The sequence below is a fragment of the Euphorbia lathyris genome, chromosome 1, assembly GCF_963576675.1.
Source record: "Euphorbia lathyris chromosome 1, ddEupLath1.1, whole genome shotgun sequence".
Classification (NCBI taxonomy): Eukaryota; Viridiplantae; Streptophyta; class Magnoliopsida; order Malpighiales; family Euphorbiaceae; genus Euphorbia; species Euphorbia lathyris.
In genome coordinates this window covers 78613786-78635368 of record NC_088910.1, presented here as the reverse complement: position 1 = coordinate 78635368, position 21583 = coordinate 78613786, and the positions used below count along the sequence as shown (strand labels likewise).

General features: G+C 38.0%; 1 protein-coding gene across 2 annotated transcripts in view; it reads left to right on the top strand.

The window, feature by feature from the left end:
- LOC136202813 (protease Do-like 7) overlaps positions 1 to 21322 on the top strand; it is a 38847-nt gene extending 17525 nt beyond the window's left edge. For both annotated transcript variants that reach the window (XM_065993724.1, XM_065993715.1), the window contains 13 exons: positions 2869 to 2949; positions 15038 to 15087; positions 15810 to 15975; positions 16508 to 17020; positions 18007 to 18189; positions 18264 to 18369; positions 18586 to 18756; positions 18840 to 18919; positions 18993 to 19220; positions 19585 to 19800; positions 19924 to 20081; positions 20678 to 20789; positions 20939 to 21322. In XM_065993724.1, coding sequence (XP_065849796.1) covers positions 2869 to 2949; positions 15038 to 15087; positions 15810 to 15975; positions 16508 to 17020; positions 18007 to 18189; positions 18264 to 18369; positions 18586 to 18756; positions 18840 to 18919; positions 18993 to 19220; positions 19585 to 19800; positions 19924 to 20081; positions 20678 to 20789; positions 20939 to 21115 — 2241 coding nt within the window. In that variant the 3' untranslated portion in view covers positions 21116 to 21322. The remainder of the gene's footprint in view (positions 1 to 2868; positions 2950 to 15037; positions 15088 to 15809; positions 15976 to 16507; positions 17021 to 18006; positions 18190 to 18263; positions 18370 to 18585; positions 18757 to 18839; positions 18920 to 18992; positions 19221 to 19584; positions 19801 to 19923; positions 20082 to 20677; positions 20790 to 20938) is intronic.
- Positions 21323 to 21583: the final 261 nt, after the last annotated feature.

Below are 21583 nucleotides of genomic sequence, written 5' to 3'. Positions count from 1 at the left end.
ATCATTGCTTAGTGGGAAAGGTTTGTTGAAGAACATGAAGACGCCATGCTTGGATTTTGCGAACATTGTGTATGGAAAAGCATACTGATTAAAGTTACAAGCAAGCACAAAAGCAGGGGGTTGTTAGACTGTGTGCATACTGATGTTTGGGGTCCGGCTAAAGTTACTTCCAATGGTGGTTCTACGTACTATGTTACATTCGTTGATGATTATTCTAGATATGCTTGGATTTACTTAAGCACAAGAATGATGTATTCGACATTTTCAAGCAATGGAAAGTAATAGTTGAGAATAGAACATGTAGAAAGCTAAAAACAGTGAGGTCTGATAATGGCACATCGTACATAGAGGGAGCTTTCAAAGAATTTTGTGATCAGGAAGGCATAGTAAGACATTGGACAGAATGCAGCCGCAGAAAGATTGAACCGTACACTACTTGAAAAAGCAAGATGTATGCGCTCTAGTTCTGGGTTAGGTAGAGAATGGTGGGTAGAGTCGGTTGCTACAATTTGCTACATAGTAAATCGATCCCCACATTCTTACTTAGACGGAGACACACCTTATAAGGTGTGGTCAAAGGAACATGCAGATTATAAGAAGAGTTTTCAGATGCATAGCCTACTACCACGTCAAGGAGAACAAGCTTGTATTATGAGAATTTGGGTTATTTGTCTTTGGTATCCAAAAGAGCCAAGAAAGCAATATTCTTAGGGTATCCAAAAAGGGTAAGTGGATATTGTCTTTGGTGTGTAGAGGACTCTAAATTTGTAATTAGCAGGGACATGACCTTTAATGAAAGATTCATGGTTGCACATTTTAGACTCTCTAGTAAACTATCTCCCATTACAGCGGAAGAGAAGGCATACATGGAACGTGTACCTTAGGCTAGTGCAGTTGGCAGTTTGATGTACGCCATGGTGTGTTCATGTCCATATATTTCACAAGCGGTCAGTGTTGTCAGTAGATTCATGGCGAATCCAGAAAAGGCACATTGGGAAGCGGTGTAAGGTACTTGAAAGGTACCATTAACACGGGTTTGTGTTTTGGTGGAGATACATGTCAAATTAGTGGTTTCATTGATTCAGATTATGCTGGTGATCTAGATAGACGACAATCTATTACTGGTTATGTGTTTAAAATACATGGTGCTCCAGTTAGTTGACGATTGATATTACAGTCTACAATGTCACTATCTACCACATAGGTTGAGTATATGGTTGTGGCAAAAGGATTGAAGGAAGCATTGTGGTTGAGGGGTCTTCTAGATGATCTGGGTTTTATGCAAGAATGTGTGAATTTGAGGTGTGACAGTCAAAATGCGATTCACTTGGCAAAGAATCAGGGTCATCACGCTCGTACGAAGCATATCGACGTAATGTATCATGTACATGATGTCGTAGAGGAAGGTCATATTTCTCTTATGAAGGTACACACCGATGAGAACCCATTTGACATGTTAACCAAGGTTGTGATAGATGGTAAGTTCCAACATTATTTGGACTTGCTCAATGTTGAAACATGTTGAGTCATATGGAGGAATAATAGAACTACGAGTGGCTTGATCCCGGTTACAGGATATGTAGGCAGTCATGGTCATTATGGTGCAACCAACTTAATGACGCAATTTGTTTGTCAAAAATTTGAAGTCTTTCAAATTATGAACGAGGTGGAGAATTGTGAAAATTTGGGGTGTTACCTATTTATGTTTATAGTGAAAATAGAAAAACTATAATAAGGAAAGATAAAATTAAATGTAGGAAGAATAGAAAAAGAAGGGAAATAAAATAGAAATTGAAGAAATAAGGGTTGTATATATTTAAACAACTCTTTATTTAGTTTTCAGAAATAGTACAAATACCATGTACAATGTTTTAATATACATTTTCTTCATAAGAGTTATTTTTGTTCAAGCCAAATGGTTAGCCAATATCATATTTATTTATTTTTTCCATATTATCTATTAGAAGCTAAATTTCCGTTGCAAGCTCTAACAATGGTGGATGTATTGGAATGTCATTATCAACATCTTATTCAAACTTCAAGATGTTTAAATTTATAAAAGGTGTTCACTGATTTCAATAGTTTTGTTCCATTGTTCTAATGGAGGTCTGAAGAAAATAAATCCATTTATTTGTGTTCTTCATTTTATATTGTCTGTCTTGCAATGCTATAGTGCTTTCATAGTTATTAAAGGGCGCACTAAGGCGCTAGCGGTCCTGGAGCCTTGGCGCATAGCGATAGGCGCGCATATCGAGACAAGGCGCACTTACAAAAACAAAAATGATAAAACTATAAAACTAACATAAAAATGCAATGAATACTAAATCATGACAATATTCTTAAGCATAAATAAATTTTAAAATACAAAATAAACCCCATGTTAGAAAGCTAAAGTTGAATACTAAATCCTAAGCTCTACTCCTGATTATACGTTTGTGTTGATTCGTTTTCTATGTTTTGTTCTACTAAACTTCTTCCCCTTATAATAACATAAGACTATGTTGCTTCCTCTTCTAATTAATTCAAACGTATAATCTCTCTCTTCCTTTTTAGGAATTTTTTTTTTCTCATTTGGGACCCCTCAGAACACTTCTTCCAGATATGTAACTGTAAAAAAACCCATAAAACTGGCCCTATGTCACCAAGGCATGCCTTTGGCAACTGCCCCCCGGCGCAAAATGGCGCACTAGGCGCGCGCCACGCCATGTTGGTGTCATGGCGCTAAGGCCTGCGCCTGGTGCACCATGTGCCAAAGGCGCACCTTTAATAATTATGAGTGCTTTGCTTGAGTTGGTAGTGTACTCCGTCTTGGAGCTGTGCTTCTTTCTTCTCTTTACTTATGCTTAACTTTGATTACCTATGTTGCAGGTTCAGGATTTGCACTTAATAACTCCTGACTATTTCTTAGAAGTTAGTGGCGCAGTTATACATCCTCTATCTTACCAACAGGTATCATTGTTTTTCAGGTTTTTTTTTTTTATTCACAATGAAGCTTTATTATTATTATTATTACTTTTTATACACACACACACACATATATATATATATATATATATATATATATATTTGAGAATGATATAAAGGTATAAAGAGTGGTTAGGAAATACAGGAACACTTGTTTGGTTATTATTGAGAGTTAGATATCGGAGAGAGAGGTCATCTATTATATATTTAGGCATGGGTGAGAAGGTAGATTTTGATTATTTAGTTTATGTTCTTGGATTTAGGCTTGGGAAGGGGCCTGCCTGAAGAAGCAAAGGGGTCTACGCCCTTCTTTTTTCTTTTTGTTACTTACCTTGTTCTGCTCTAGTTTCCATAACCTTGTTTTTGGAAGAAATCTATTGTGAAAGTTTTGTTCTTTATGTTGGTGTGATTTTTTTTTATTTCACTTTTTTCTAGTATTGGTTTGACCTAACGAGTCCCAAAACCTATGTTTCTAACTTCTATGGAGAAGGCTCAGGGTCATGGTTGGAAATTATTTAAAAGAGCTCAATGAGTTAAAATCAGGGTTGAGAAGATTTACCCAATCTGTAACCGAGCTTCAACAAATTGTGGTGTTTGAGAAGAAAAATTAGGAGTTTAGTCTGATAAAAGAACAGTGAAGGGGTAACTTTTGGGAGAGCATCAACATTCAACAATCGAAAATAGGGCTTTCAATACAATTGGGGTAAGAAGTTGAGTATTTCCATGGGTACCAAATTTTCTCTTAATGTGTCAATGGGCAATTGAACTTTTAGTGGTCAAGGGTTCTTGTTGTGGTCTTGCTCGAGCAGACAATGACTTCTCCAATCATCAGACGCCACAAAATATGTGTGAAGGCTATGTGTAAACTTGAGATGTCTCTGATTTCCATTATCTCCAAATAAATAGACTCTGTTTTGCTCAAGTTTGGGACCTCCAATAGTTATTTAAGGCACAAGGGCCACAAGGCGCACTAAAAGAATAAAAATATATAAAATTATAAATGATAGTATTTAAAATATAAAAAATATATATTCTAAAATCAAAATGCAATAAATACAAAATCATGACAATATTCTTAATCATAAACTTTAACATGCAATAAACCCCATGTTCTAAAGTTCTAAGTGTTCAACTAAATAGTAAATCCTAAGTTGGCTCATAGCTACTTCTCATCAAAAGTCTCCAAATTCATAACTAATCAGTTGAAGCGATGACAGGCGTGCCTCTTTGGAGCCTTAGGTGTGTCTCAGGCATGCCTTTTAACAACTATGGGACCACCAGTCATGTTGCCATAGCTTAGAAGGATACATGGAATCCCATTTATGTAGATGTTGGTGAAGATTTTAGTCCCTGCTAAGAAAATGGGTAATTTTGAATCTAGTCCCAATTCTTCTACCACGACAGCAGTACAGAAGTTCTGATCTCTGTTTGATGCACTGAAATGCAGATTTAACAGAACCTTGGAGACTCACCATCTTAATTGAGAAAAAGGGGAAGATTGCAAACCCAAATTGGGGGTAGTAACATAATCATCAGTATCGATGTTCAAAAGGAAATTGAGGCTGTTATCAGAAGATGATGGTGTCAATAGAGGAGGGATTGTTATGGCTGATATTGTGAGTATGAAGGAAATATGGTGAAGATGGAGGGTCGGTTGGAAGAAAAAGATAAAAGGAATCAGGTTGGAACTACAAGCCAGTGAAGTTTTTATAAGCTTGACTTCTGACATGGAGTGGAGATACATTTTTCCAGACCTTCATGATCAGGTGGAATGGTGGAAGGTTGAATTGTGCGCTTTGCTTGAAGGAAAAAAGATCTGTTGAACTCAGGGACAAGATTGGAGACTGCTTTGATGGAGATCGTCAAGCAAAATAAGCGATTGCAATTGAGTGTTAGGATTGAAAAGGTAGAGCAAAAGGTGCTGCTGCTTGCTGATAAGCAGAAACAAGTTTTAATGCTAGTGGAGCAAGAGCAGAAGGTAACTGAAGATTCTCGTGTAGATGTTGAGCAAAATGCAGCAGCACAGAGATATTCTGTTCAAGTATTTTAGGAAAAGTATGGAGAAGTCATTGCATCACTTGCAGAATGGGGAAAAAAGTTACAATGGCAATGGAAATAGCCAGGTTTGGGAATTTTTTCAGTGGGAGAGCTGTACATCTCATTTTATTTTTGCCAAATTAGTAGTGTATAAGTTTTAGGCCAGAAGCCTTTTTTGTCCAATTATATGTCACGACTATTAAGGAGTTATTTTAGATATTAATTAGGAGTTAATTGTCTTATTATTTGCTTGTTATTGCTTATTTAGTGGTTATTTCCTATTAGGAGTTTGTTACACAACAACTGTAAAATAGCACATCTGTGTGCTATGGTAACTGCTGCCACGTCAGCATAGCTTTTCCTATTTAGTCTCTTCCTTAGGAACTTATCGATTATCATATGAAAATTAATGAAACTTTACTTTCTCTTTCCTTATTCATCTCTTCTCTAAACCCTGCGATTCCTTCTTCAAATCTCTGTTCTTCTCTTTTCTTCTATCCTTCTCTTCCCTATTTCAATTCAGCCCTAATTATTACTACCAGGAATCCCTAACCGTTACATTGGTATCAGAGACAGTCTTTCCTCCGGCCATGGAAGATTTTGAACAGCAAATGGAACATTACCGCAGGGAGACGAGCGAGCGGCAACAAAGGTTTGACGAACAATGGGAACTGCTTCGCAGGAAGCAACAAGAAAATTATGAACAAATCTGTAAATCCTTCTCAAACTTGATTCAATCGATTCAAGAATTTGGAGGAGTTTCAGATCCTTCTTCGGTCACACCCCAAGTGTTTGATGAAAAGTCTGAACAGAAATTGTCATCAGTTGCACCCCAAGTGTTTGATGAAAAGTCTGAACAGAAATTGGAGCTGACAGATTTCAAATTACAAGGAGAAACTATAGAGATCGTTGAGCAGAAACAAACTTCTACTATGGAGAAGGACATCCCTCTCAATGATGTTGTTAAGGCTCCTAAGCCCAATCCTACATTTCGATCTCCCCTTGCTCCAAAGCAATTGCCCCAAACTCACCTTTCACATACCAAAACTTGTGTCGAAGTCAACCTAACACCTATAACAACTCAGAAACCTAACCCAACATCCAGATCTTCATTAACTACTTCATCTTGTACCCAAAATGCTCCAAATAAACTGGATATTTTGCCTGAAACAAATCTGCTGCCAATGTTCAGCCAGAAAACACTGAACAATTTGCCTTTTGGTACAAATGGTAGGAATTCACCTGTTGGCCAAGCTATTGGGTCACCCTTCTCTTATAATCATGCTGTTATTATTGGTTCTTCCTTGTCAAGGAGTACCACCCCTAGTCCTTGCCTTACTTCCATTAGACAAAGGAGACCTTTTGCATCTAAAAAGCGAGGCGTTAATGATTCAAGATCATTCATTGGTGTTCTCTTCGGGGTTAGGAGAAAGGAATTCTGGTTTCTTTCTACTGTTGACACAGTCTTGAAGGAGTTCATTCCGAGGCTCTCACATGATGCAAGTGCATTTAGCTTTCAAGGTTGGGATGATTCCTATGATACTAGCACCCATGAAGGGCTTCTAAAGTGGAGGTATGCTAATATGAACTCAATTGATTTTCTATTTGAGATGGGTATTGATGATCGTCATTTATTGTATCCGTTTGAAAGAGGGAAAAAGAAGTTGATGGAAGGCTTTAAAGGATTAATTGTAGCATCGGATAAAACAAATATGCAGGGTAAAGGATTTGGTTTAGATGTTTTTCGGGTTAATGTTACTAGTGCCCCAAGCACTTTCAGTCATGGTTCTGCACCAGATTATTGTGATGCTTTAGGTGAAGTATACAAATGGGATGAGGTCATATATGATAACTCCGTTAAGGTTGGGGATGACAAGAATGCCAATTATTTATACACTAGACTTGATGTGCTTCTCCCTAAGCCATTAGAATCTAATGCAGTTTTAGAATCTAATCTTTATGTTGATGGGAGGCTTTCGTGCTTGGTAGAGATTAAGCCTTTTGGAGAATCTGTTGAAGAAATTGCATATCATGTGTCTGCTTTAACATCCAGGAATGAAGTCTACACATGGGGAACGGGTGCCAATGGGAGGTTAGGCCATGGACACATCGAGGACCGGAAAGCACCAATTCTAGTTGAAGGATTAAAGGACAGACGCGTGAAGTTTATTGCTTGTGGTGCAAACTATAGGCAAGCATCTGGGTTCACTCAAAATAGGCATAACTACTATAATTGTGGACTTCTGCAGTACCTTTCATGCAGTTCAAGAAAAACAACTCGAGCTGCCTTAGCTACTAAAAATGTGAACGTAACTCTTGGAGTGGACAATCAGTGGGTCAATGGAGGACAAGTTGAGATTAATAATGATAGATGGCATGAAATTGGAGTTTTATCTCCAAATCAATTGCAAGTGGAAGAACTGAATGCGGGTGCAGTGAGTAACCTTTCTGTTTCAATAAGATCAGTAGCAAATGCTAGGGTGGGTGACATTGTTACTCATTATAGTAGAAAGGCTGAAAACTCGCTATCTGGATATAAGGAAGCCATTCCTCCTAGGTTGCAGACCAAGAGGCGAGGTTCAACCATCGGACTCGAAAGTGTGATGTAACCATTAAATTTTCCGGTGTTGTTTCTGGTTTGCTTGTTAAAGTACAACAAACAACAAACAGTTTCCCATTTGGTTCATGCATGAGTAGTACGGACATAGATAATGAAGAAATTGAAGCAGTTGTTGGTGCCTTGGCAATAAACAAGAGGAAAGCTATGCAAGTATTAGTGAGTCTTCCTCTTTGTGTTGACAGTGATGATGAGAAAAACGGAAGTGCGAGAGGTTTCCGATTGAGCTACTCATCCTATGGAAGTGCAAACAATAGTGATGGCTTGGATAAGGCTGATGATGAAACATATGTTGCCATTGGCGCCAGAGCCTTGTTGACGAATAAAGCACAAACTGTTTTGCTGCAAATACTGAGGAGCACTAAAGATAAGCTTAAGGATGTAGCAATCTCAACAATTGACAATTTCCAAGATCGAGAGAAGGAAACCATTCTGGTTGTGGTTCATGTATTATTGGAGCTTAATGTGACAACAATGGGCAATCCTGTGAAGTTTCAGTGTGTGTGGCAAGTTCAGTTCACTGTTTTCATACATTCTTGGGGACAAGAATGCTCTTAAGGGGAGGGTATTGTCACGACTATTAAGGAGTTATTTTAGATATTAATTAGGAGTTAATTGTCTTATTATTTGCTTGTTATTGCTTATTTAGTGGTTATTTCCTATTAGGAGTTTGTTACACAACAACTGTAAAATAGCACATCTGTGTGCTATGGTAACTGCTGCCACGTCAGCATAGCTTTTCCTATTTAGTCTCTTCCTTAGGAACTTATCGATTATCATATGAAAATTAATGAAACTTTACTTTCTCTTTCCTTATTCATCTCTTCTCTAAACCCTGCGATTCCTTCTTCTAATCTCTGTTCTTCTCTTTTCTTCTATCCTTCTCTTCCCTATTTCAATTCAGCCCTAATTATTACTACCAGGAATCCCTAACCGTTACATTATAGCCATCGTTACCCTTTCTGGTTTGGTTGACAGCCAAAAACGATGTCTGTTACACTCCATTGTGTTCTAGAACCACTGGTTTCTATAGAAACTTGGATTAAAATGGTAATGGATTCTCAAAAGGGATCTTCAGTGACTTGGTATTACTATGATTTATAGGACTAATGCTTTTCATGGTCATCAGAATATCTATAACCCCATAAGTTCTCTTTCAGATATTAGTCTTGGAGCTAAAAAAACAATACGGGCTGCAACTGAACTGGAGGATTAAGAGTTACATGTATTGGTTATAATATTGCTCCTTCTATTGGGATTTATAGAGATCTAGGCTGTGGCTGATGCCACTAAAGCTATAGTGAAGATTCTCAAATTGTTCTATCCAGTGGCGGAGGCAGCCCAGTGCTTGGGGGGCCGTAGCCCCCTCTTCACTTCGATCTTATCCCTCTCTTCTGAAGTCTGAACCCTCTCTTTCTTTTTCCTTTATTTTCAATCCTCCTTCCTCCGTTCACCATGCCGTCGGCTTCGAAGTCCGCCCTTGTTTCGCCGTCCCACTGCAGGACTAAAATTAGCCCCTTCCCCCAATCTCATATCCTGGCTCCGCCACAGGTTCTATCAAGGGTTTGGAGTTGTTGAGAGGACTTCCTCCGAATTGCAGATGAAGATAAAAATGTTATGGTCTTTGAATCAATGATGCTTGTGATTGCAAAGGGGAGAAGAAATAATTGGGTTTTCCCTATTCTTGTTAGGCTTGGTGATTGCGAGGACATCAAAGTATTGAATAGAGGGCTAAATTACACCTATAGTACCTGGACTTTAACGTGTTTCGCATTTTGGTATCTGGATTTCAGTTTTGCGCATAAAAATACTTGAACTCATGGTGACCTAACATTAAAGTACATATAACCTGCTATTAAAGGTTACATGTGACACATCAGCCCTTTGACCCATCTTTAACTAAAAAGGTTACATGTGACACATTAGCCCTTTGACCCATCTTTAACTAAAAAGCGGGTCTCACATCACTAAAGTTACAATTTTCCCTCCCTTAATTTTCTCTTCCATCCTTACCATTTCAAATCTCAATAACTGACCTTCTTTCTTCTTTATTTCTTTTCCCCTATCAGTTAATCTGTTCTCCCTAAAATCATTATAATTTGTCCTTACTAATCTATTTTTCAACAATGCGCAGACATAGTGCCATTTAATTATTTTCTCAATCTCTCTTAATTTAATTTCTTTTTCATTCTTAATAAAAAATAACCCTTCATCATGTTGAATTAAGTCCCACCTTAGACATGGACATCGTCAGTACATAGACATTATCTTGAACACTTGGCGGCCAATACATTTATTGGTTAGTCTGATCCAACAACAACAACAACAACAAAGCCTTAGTCCCGAAATGATTCGGGGTCGGCTAACATGAACCATCATATAAAACCGTGAAATCAAGTCGTGTCAGCGACACAAATTCTCTCTCTCCACTCTTTCCTATCCACTACCATATTTTCCTCAATCCCCAATACACTCATATCACTCTCGATCACCCTCCTCCAAGTTTGCTTAGGTCTTCCCCTACCTCTCACCACTACATCCCTTTGCCACTCTTCAGTCCTCCTAACCGGCGCATCAAGCGCTCTTCGTCTTACATGGCCAAACCACCTTAGTCGGTTTTCCCTCATTTTATTCTCAATAGATGTAACCCCTACTTTTGTCCTAATTATTTCATTACTCACCCGATCCTTTCTCGTATGACCACACATCCATCTCAACATACGCATCTCCGCCACCGACATCTTATGAGTGTGACAGTGTTTCACTGCCCAACACTCTGTACCATATAACAGTGCTGGTCTGATTGCCGTGCGGTAGAATTTGCCCTTCAATCTATTTGGCATGCCGGGGTCACAAAGGAAACCCGTAGCACTCTTCCACTCCGTCCAACCAGATTTAATCCTATGCGCAACATCTCCATCTACTTCTCCATCCGTTTGGATAATAGATCCTAAATACCGAAAGCAATCCGATGCCTGAACAACTCTCCCATCTAGGGTGATTGTCCCTGCCTCCCTACTCCTATCGCCGCTAAACTTACACTCCAAATATTCTGTCTTACTCCGGCTCAGCTTAAAGCCTCTAGATTCTAAAGTTTGTCTCCATAGTTCCAACTTCCTCTCTACGCCTTCTTTCGTCTCATCAACCAACACAATATCATCTGCAAACAACATGCACCATGGTATACCATCTTGAAGTGAATTCGTTAGTTCATCCATAACGATGGCAAAAAGAAATGGGCTTAGTGCAGAACCTTGATGCACTCCAATCGTAATAAGGAACTCTTCAGTCTTCCCAACACTGGTGCGTACACTCGCATGCTCCCTCATACATGTCCTTTATGATGTCAACATATTTTCGCGAAATGCCTTTCCTTATTAGGGCCCACCAAAGTACTTCCCTTGGTACCTTATCATACGCCTTCTCCAAGTCAATGAAAACCATATGCAAGTCTTTCTTCTTATTTCGATAGTGCTCAATTAATTGTCTCATTAGGTGGATGGCTTCCATAGTTGATCTTCCCAGCATAAAGCCAAACTGGTTTTCCGAGATCTTCACCGTCCTCCTTAGCCTTTGTTCGATCACCCGCTCCCACAGTTTCATAGTGTCACTCATTAATTTGATTCCTCGATAGTTGGCACAATCTTGGACATCGCCTTTGTTCTTATACAACGGGATTAGGATACTTTTCCTCCATTCGGATGACATCTTATTGTTTCTCCAAATTTTGTTGAAGAACGTCGTCAACCATTCGATTCCTCTCTCTCCCAAACATCTCCAAATCTCAATAGGGATGCCATCAGGTCCTACTGCTTTCTTCAATCTCATCTTATTTAATGCCATTTGACTTCACCCTTTTGAATTCTTCGTATGCATTCACGATTTATCATATCATGAGGGGTACTTATATCTCCAACCTCTTGTCCGCGATCTCCATTAAATAAGTTATCAAAATAGGACCTCCATCGTTCCTTGATATCCTTATCTCCAATTAGGACTTTTTGGTCCACGTCCTTTACACATTTAACTTTTCCGAGATCTCGTGTCTTCCTATCTCTCATCCGAGCAATTCTATATATGTCTCTTTCCCCTTCCTTCGTATCCAATCTTGTGTACAGATCCCGATTCACCTTTGCTCTAGCATCTCGTATGACCTTCTTTACTTCCCTTTTAGCCTCTTTGTACTTTTCGTAGTTCTCATCACTCCTGCACTTCCCTAATATTTTATAGGATTCTCGCTTACTCTTTACTGCTTGTCGTACTTCTTCTGTCCACCAAGATGTGTCCTTACCCGGTGGCATGCTACCTTTAGATTCCCCTAGAACTTCCTTCGCTACTTCCCTTATACTATGCTCCATCTTAGTCCATATCGAATCTATATCTAAATCCATATTCCAAGTCCAAATATCTTTTTTGGCCATCTCATCCACAAATTTTTGTTGATTCTCCCCTTGCAGTTTCCACCACTTAATCTTAGTCTCCACTTGTGGTGTTCGTTTTCTCATACATCTCCTACTTCGAAAATCAAGCACCACTACTCTATGTTGGGTTGTCGTACTCTCACCAGGGATCACCTTACAATCAATATAACTCTTTCTCCAAGCACTCCTTACTAGGAAGAAGTCGATTTGGCTCGCATTACCGCCACTCCGATAAGTCACTAAGTGGGATGTTCTTTTCATAAACCATGTGTTCATGATGCGAATTCCAAGATATCATAGGCTGATGCGAATTCCAAGATATCATTTCCTGCTACATTTTTATCTCCAAAACCATACCCTCCATGAACACTCTCAAACCCATCTCGCCTAGAACCTACGTGTCCATTGAGATCACCACCTAGTACCATCTTTTCATCGCTAGGAACCTATTGCACCACTTCCTCCAAGTCCTCCCAAAAAGCTTGTCTTATAGACACATCTAATCTTATTTGTGGCGCATATACACTTATGACATTCACAACCTCATCTCCTATCACAAGCTTAACACTCATAATCCTATCGCTCTTCCTAGACACCGCTACTACATCATCAATATACTCCCTATCAATAAGAATTCCTACTCCATTCTACCCTTATCTTTTCCTGAGTACCACAGTTTATAACCCCAATGAACTATCTCTCTAGCCTTGGCTCCAACCCATTTGGTTTCTTGTAGGCACATTATATTTATTCTCCTCCTCTTCACAACATCTACAATTTCAGCTAATCTTCCTGTCAAAGAGCCTATGTTCCATGTCCCAAAGCGTAACCTATTACCCCTACCCCTACCATTACCATGGACTAGCTTATTTACCCGCAACCCTTGCATATTTGACACCACCCCCGGGTCTTGGGGTGGCGCGCCGCTTCAGGGCGACGACCTAGCAACCCTTGCATATTTTTCACTACACCCGGGTCTAAGAAGTGCAGCGCACCGCTGAGTAGGGAACGCCCCCACGATATTCATATTATGGTTCATGTCATAAGATGTGGCTAAGTTTTACGTTGGCCGCCACAAACCTACCGCAACCCTCCTCCTTTGTCCGGGCTTGGGACCGGCTGTAAATGCCACCAAGTGACCCTCACAGGCGGAGTTTTAGAATATCTTTCCATACAAGAAAACTGTTTCAACTAGACTGGACAACAACAAAATGATGTGCTTCTACTACTTCAACCATAGTTCATATTTTACTAACAGTTTTCTCTTACTCCCATTTTCGACAAGTTTCCTCAAAATCAACTCAGAGATACTTCGAAGCAGACACGTATTTCAACAAAAACAAATCTGTTGGTGTGCAGGCTGCCATCAGCTATCGTATCACATTCACCACTGCCACGGAAATTGAGTGTAAACAGATTGGTTAAACCGCTAATTTTAGGGTCAATGGTTAAACCACTAATTTTAGTGCTACTACTTGAACCATAGTTCGTATTTTATTAACAGTTTTCTCTTACTCCCATTTTCGACAAGTTTCCTTAAAATCAACTCGAGATACTTCGAAGCAGTATTTCAACAAAAACAAATCATATTCCTTAACACCACTGCCACGGAAATTGAGTGTAAACAGATTGGTTAAACCACTAATTTTAGGGTCAATGGACATAAAGGGAACTTCAGTCTGTAACCTTATCAGCGGAAACATTAACAGAACCATTTGGATTCAAAGGTGGCTTCGGGATGTTGCAGAGACATTTGGGGTTTCAAGCCCACCGGTATTATCAGTGTCAGAGATTGCTAGAGGAGGGATTTCAGATTAACTAAGCTGGAGAGATTCAGGATTTGGCCTGAGATTGAGTTCCCTTTGAAGCTTAAAACTTAGTCACTGTTCCATTCATGCACTCTTTAATCCCCTTCCATTTGCAGGCATCATTTTCTTGTGGCCATGGAAGTGAGTTTAAAGGATCAATTAATGATTAAAATCATTAGATCTGCCATTTCACTCACGGACTAGAATGAACAGACCAGTAAACCTTCGCCCAAAATGGAGGAAGACCATTACATTCAATAAAAATGAAATTGAACCGAAATGGAAGAGTACCATTGCCTTCCAATTTTAATAGAGAATTTGTTAGAGAATGATATACAGGTATATAGAGTTGATTAGGAATATAAGGATTTGTGGTTTTGGTTCTTAGTGGGAGTTAGTTACAGGTGAGAGAGAGAGAGAGAGAGGGAAACTTCAGCTGGTATATATTTTGGTGTGTATTGAGAAGTTAAGGCAGCTTTTTGGGTATTAGTTTATGATTCACTTTAGTCTTGGGGATGGGTACTTCCCTGTGGAAGCAAAGGGGTCTGTCTTTGCGATAAGGTACAATTTTAGCCCTATGGTTATTGGGGGAGAACGGATTTGGACTCCACGTACAAAACAGTGCAATAAACCTCATTAACAAAAGATGAGTTTTTTTCATTAACAGGAGATGTGCAATTTCAAACCTTATTGGATGGCCAAAATGTTGGAGGTTGAAATTGTATCATCCGCTAAACGTTAGGATTAAGATTGCACTATTTTGTATGTGGAGACTAAATCCGCTCTCCCCCAATAACCATACGGCTAAATTTTTACCATAGCCCTTTTTCTTTTCTGCGTTATACTGTTTGGTTTCTCATTTTCTATCATTAATGCTCAGCTTGCTGTTCACAAGTTAAGGAGCTGATGTATTATGGCATGTGGCACCTGTTTTTTTTTTGTTTTACAATTTTGGAGTACTATTAATTCACAGTATAAACATGAACTCTCAAATTCTACACTTTTTTTCGTGAATAGTTGGCTTATTTTATTTTTCTTCTTGATGTGGTTTAACTCATTCTTTAACCAAAATTGGGTTTAGTATACAGTCAAACATTGAGAATTCTGGTTTCAGTTTTGCATTTGGTCATGTACTTCATTCTCTAGCTCATTATTGATAACTTCAAAGTTTTATCCTCTTTCTGAAACAGGCTAGAAATTTTCGTTTCCAGTGCGGTCTGGTGTATGTTTCAGAACCAGGGTAGGTTATTTTTCTGAAATTATGTTGAGAATTGAATGTGCTGTATGTTGATTGGATTTTTTTTTTCAGAAGGTCTAATTTTTCCATTTGCTTATTTTAGATTTTTAGATGTTATTGTGCAGTATTTATCTTTTACTGGTTATGATCTGGCATGTAGAAGTGGACCCACTGTTAGCTTTTCCAATAAATGGTTAAACTGGAGACTAAAATTCTGTATTGAAATCACAATAACATTTTTGAGGCCTACTAATAGCTGGCCTTAAATATGTCTGAGAAAATAATGAAAACTATTCTTAGGCCTTAATTATCAGCTTAAGCTTTTGGTTCAAATGGTTCATTGACATAGTATCGGAGCCTCTTAGACAAAGTGGTCGAGGGTTCGAATCCTGACAACGCCATTTGTTGATTAAATTTCAACACATGGTAAGATGGGGCTGTATTGTACACGCTTCAAGCCCGGGGGCATTCGTGTAAGGGGTATGTTAGAGATAATAATAAAAGCTATTCTTGGGCATTAACTATCAGCTTAAGAGCTCGTAATTACTCACTCTGTACAAACATTAGCATGGTACTGCTGGCGGATTCTGTTACTTAAAATCATGGTAGCAAGCCATTATATCTGGAGATTGACATCCTGGTTGTTTTTGATTTATTTGATTTAGTTTGGCATGAACCATAAGTCCATTTTCATTGAATTGAATTGTTTTGTTTGCTTGTTGCAGATATATGCTATTTAGAGCTGGAGTTCCTCGCCATGCCATCATTAAGAAGTTTGCTGGTGAGGAGATATCACATCTTGATGAACTAATCTCTGTTCTATCAAAGCTTTCTAGGGGTGCTAGGGTCCCATTGGAATATCTAAGCTACACAGATCGTCATCGGAGGAAGGTACATGGTGGCTAATCACAGTAACATCTGTCACTAAGTGAATATTTTTTTTCCCAGACTTTGGTGCGGTCATTGATGAATTAGCCTTTCATCAACATATTATACTCTGGGGGAGTAAGTTAAGCCAAATTAATGGATCTCTTTCTCCCTCCAATCAAATTGTTAAAAGCAATGAAGTTAATTGAAAATATCTCTGCCTTAGCATTTATGTAGAATGCCCAAATTTGTAAATAGTATGGATATTGTTGTAATTGGAAATGGGTTTCGGGCTATCAAGTTATGGTTATTCATCCAAAATATACTGCCTCAACTTGTGCAGATTGTGATTATATAAATTAGGACATACATTGACATTTCTTAGCCATATGATGCTAGCACTCTGTTTATGCAAATTATAGAATGTAATTTGAAATATATTTTCTGCTATTGAGTTGTGGCCATTCGCCAGGAAGATTCTGCCTCTTCTTGTACAGATTGTGATTATATAAATCAGGATTATTTTGATAATTTTTGATCCACATGGTGCTGGCAGTCTGTCCTGGTTACAGTTGATCGCCACGAATGGTATGCCCCTCCACAGATATACACTCGTGATGACAGCTCAGGGTTGTGGATAGCAAAGCCTGCTATTCAACCCGGGTCTCTGCAACTATCATCTCATAGTACTGATAGTGGACAAGTTTTACCTAGACAAACTGTTTGCTTGAGTAAGGAGGCAACTCATATGCAACAGTCAAATCAAGGTAGCAACCCAGAGTTGACTGATGGTGTAACCAGTATGGAAACCAGTGATGAACATGCTTCTGGGGAACTACATTCTCGAGATGAATCAGATGTCGGAACAAAGAAACGAAGGGTATCAGATTTGTCTGCCAATGGAATTACTGTTGACTCTTCAGTACAGCATGGAAGTGGAGAAGTGAATATGGGGAACCGGAGTTCTGTGGAAAATGAAGTTCTCAGAGATCTTCAGGGTGCAAATGCAGGAGCGGCCAATGCTTCATTTGCTGAAAGTGTGATAGAGCCCACACTTGTAATGTTTGAGGTAAAGTTCTGACAGGTTTTTCATAGTTTAAAAAGAATAAAATAATTGTTCATTGTTGTTTGATTTCTGGATTTCTTGTGGTGCTATATGTGCAATTTTTATGTACTTCGTAAATTATTATTATTTTTTTATCATGAAATAGTGCTGCTGATGGTAACTTTTTCCTGCTATATTCTCACTCTGATACTGATTAAGTTGGAAGAATTAGCTTTAAAAAATATGTGGTACAATAGCTTATTGTTGAGTTTTCCGTATCATTACATTTCGTTAACTGTTGTACTACTCGTTCTATATTGTTTTCTTTTATATCTGTGTCTGTATGTTTCTGGGTGCTCTCTGCTTTGTTGACTGTCGAGCATGTTATAAAATAATACAATTCTATAGTGTAGGATATAATATATTATTGCAGGCTTGTCATTGTTGGTTTATGTTTCTTTGCATATCATGAAACCTGAAGCATGCCATTAATTATAATTAATGGACATATGTAAGGACTGGCAATCAGTGAAAGAGATTCTACTTCTCTTTATTTGCACTGTGAAGCTTATATTTCATCCTTAATTCATTTTCTTCAAGCTCTTAGAAATTTTATTCTATTACATATTATTATAGATACTAGTTAGGTCTCATTGCCGATTTAATTGCAATACTGAAAGATATACAGCAGGGTTCATCTGCTATTTTCTGTCTGCCTGTCTTTCAATGAGAGATTATTTTACTTGTAAAAGATAAGGTCTTTGTTACTTTCAGAAAACATTTCTGTTTCCCTTGTGCTTGTTTCTGGTGTTCCATTTCTCCGGATGTATCAGAAAAAGGGGATTAATTTAATTTTTCATTTTTCTTGTATCTTAAAACTTTCTTTTTCATACTATTTAATAATTTATTATAAAATACATGGTCTGATATTTTATATTAAAGAATAAGGGGAAATTTTTCTGGAACACCGGCTTATTTTTCCAGCATGACAGATTGTTTTATGCTTGTAGGTTCATGTCCCACCATCAATCATGCTTGATGGTGTGCATTCACAGCATTTTTTTGGGACTGGTGTCATCGTTTATCATTCTCAGGATATGGGATTAGTAGCAGTTGACAGAAACACTGTTGCAGTATCAGCATCAGACGTGATGTTGTCCTTCGCTGCTTTTCCGATTGAAATTCCCGGCGAGGTACATTCTTATAACAATTACGTAATCAAGACAAAGTTGCATATGTTTTGATCAATGATTATGTTTTTTTCCAGGTGATTTTTCTTCATCCTGTTCACAATTATGCTCTCGTTGCTTATAACCCCTTAGACCTAGGACCTGCTGGTGCCTCCACGGTTCGTGCTGCTGAATTGCTTCCTGGTAGTCACGCTTTCTGCATTCTTGTACTGATTCTGTCCCTAAATTTATATTACCATTGTTGTGACTTTTCCAAAAAAGTTGTGTTTCCCTTGCGATACAGATTGTCATCTGGTTTTGCTCAAGTGAATATATTTGATCCACATATCAACTCTTACCAAACTTCATTTCCCTTTTGTGTGTGTGTTTTTTATAATTAATATTAATGATTTTGGACAGAGCCAACATTGCGTCGTGGAGATTCGGTATATCTTGTGGGATTAAGTAGAAGCCTACAAGCGACATCTAGGAAATCCATTGTGACCAACCCTTGTGCTGCTCTGAATATTGGGTCAGCTGATTGTCCACGTTATAGAGCGACAAATATGGAAGTCATTGAACTTGATACTGGTGAGAATTGCATCATTAATAGCGTGGGTATTATAAATGGATGTTTCAACAGTATCTTCCGATCAAATTATATTGTCTTCCAGATTTTGGCAGTACATTTTCGGGCGTGCTGACTGATGAGCTTGGAAGGGTCCAAGCTATATGGGGAAGCTTTTCAACACAGGTACATAAATTAGTTAATTCTTCTTAACTGCATCCTGTTTTGGCATAGTATAATGCTTTGTTCTTAATTTCAGTTGAAATATGGTTGCAATACATCAGAAGATCATCAATTTGTTAGAGGAATCCCTATCTATGCTATAAGCCAAGTCCTTGACAAAATTGCGCATGGGGCAAAAGGACCACCTTTTCTCATAAATGGCATCAGCAGGCCAATGCCACTTGTTAGGATTTTGGAGGTTGAGTTTTATCCTACTTTGCTTTCAAAAGCGCGAAGCTTTGGTTTGAGTGATCACTGGGTCCAAGTATGTTGCTTTTTAACTCTTTATTTATTTATTTTTCTTTGCATGTATTTTTCCCTCTAGTGTTCTATTGAAGACATAAAGGAAAAAAGCATTAGTTTGATGTTTTCTTATTGCTCATGAATGTCAAATATTTCAAACTTAAATGTATATGGTTTTGATATGTTGATTATAATATTGACTTGACATGAAGTTCTAGATGTTATAGCTGAAACTTACCAAAAATTATAGACAAGCTTGATGTCTTGATGTACTGAGTGATAGGATTCATTATTTTTTTGATTTGGTTGACTAGATAGTTTTACTTCTCGTCCTTGTAGTTTCTTTTTTGCCTTTTTCATTGACTACTGATTTCTATATTCTATAGGCTCTTGTCAAGAAAGATCGAATTAGACGACAGGTCTTACGTGTCAAAGGTTGTTTGGCGGGATCAAAAGCTGAAAATCTATTAGAACAAGGGGATATGGTTTTGGCAGTCAACAAAGAGCCAGTCACTTGCTTCCATGACATAGAATATGCTTGCCAAGCCTTAGACAAGAGCGAAGATAATGATGGGAAGCTTAATATGACCATATTTCGACAGGTTAGCAATCAATAAGATTATTTGGACTTCAGTTTCTTGCTCTTGTCTATTGAATTATTAGTTTATGGCTATTTTGCTCAAGGGAACTGTACCGGTTCTGATAATGTCTCTATTGCTTTTCAGGGATGTGAAATTGATCTTCATGTTGGAACAGATGTTAGGGATGGGATTGGTACAACATGTATTATAAATTGGTGTGGTTGCATTGTTCAGGATCCTCATCCAGCAGTTCGTGCTCTTGGGTTTCTTCCTGACGAAGGTCATGGTGTTTATGTGGCTAGGTAAAATCTGTTGCTGCAGGGAAATATTGCTGGTTTTTTTTTTTTTGGTAGAGATGGTAGTAAGCAGTTGAGAATGGCATCACATATCTACTGTCTAAAGGGTAAAAGGGGGATGTTCCTATATGGGAAGTTCAAAAAACAGTTACAATGGTTATTGAATGGAAAGAGTACTGTGAAATGGCAGCACCACTGGGGAAGTACTGGAGAAATTAAGCAGTGGACCCAGATATCCAAAGTGAGGGAGGGAGTATATTTAAGACATTTATGATTTTTGTTTCCGGAAAAAACTTCTACAGAGTGCTTGCTTACCCCTTTTGAAAGCCTTTATATCTTCATATCTTTGTGAATGGAGAGAAGTGGATGATGAGGCTAACTGAAGATTGAGAGAAAGGTTGCAGATTAGAAAGTATTTGAATGACCTTGATGTGATATCTCTCTTTTTGTTTTCCCATCTTCAACGATTATTTTGAAAGATCGATTGTAGATAAAATTTAACTGATGATATATATATGTGTGTGCATTGATTCATTTATGAGTCATGCCTGAAGCTTTCAGCTTGTTGAATTCATTTCTAACAAACTTCATATTTTTGTTAGGTGGTGTCATGGAAGTCCTGTACACAGATATGGTTTATATGCTCTTCAATGGATAGTTGAAATAAATGGGAAACCAACACCTAATTTAGATGCCTTCATTAATGTAACAAAGGTAATATATACATGCATGCTCTCAAGTAATAATAGTAATTACTTATGCTCAGAATTGACTCCACATTTTCTTTTTCTTTCTTTTTTTGTTTTATTGCTGTTGATATAATGTAATACATAATTGGTTTTATTGCTGCTATACTTGATCAGGAATTAGGGCATGGGGAATTCGTCCGTGTAAGGACGGTTCACCTTAATGGGAAACCTCGAGTATTAACATTGAAGCAAGATCTGCATTACTGGCCTACATGGGAGCTGAGATTTGACCCCAGCAATGCAATGTGGAGTAGAAAAACTATCAAATCATTAGACAGCAACCTTATATAAATAATGTAGGAAGTATCAAGTGCAGGGTAGAGTATATTATGCTCAAAAGCAACCTTATAATATTTTTCTGTTATTATAAGAATTCTTATAATGCCAGAGTAGTATATAGAGTCAATAAATAGAACATGATAAGAACTTTTTGTACAATTGAATTGAATGGGATGATGAGGTAAATTGAATAAAACTATTGTCCCACTTTATTTTTTATTTGGCAACGGAATCCTTCATTACAACATGATTGGCATTAATTCTTCTTTTAGTTGTTACAAAATGTTAGATTTTGTAATGCGGTGGATGAGAATGATGACAAACAAATATAATGCCTAATGCCTACTATACATACATACATACAGGGATGTGTACAGTGTATCTAATTGTAATTGATGATCTTCCCGGAGCAAACTGATTCTGGCTGCAGATGTCAACAATATGCTAAATTTCCTATCAAACCCTACAACCTTTTAGCTT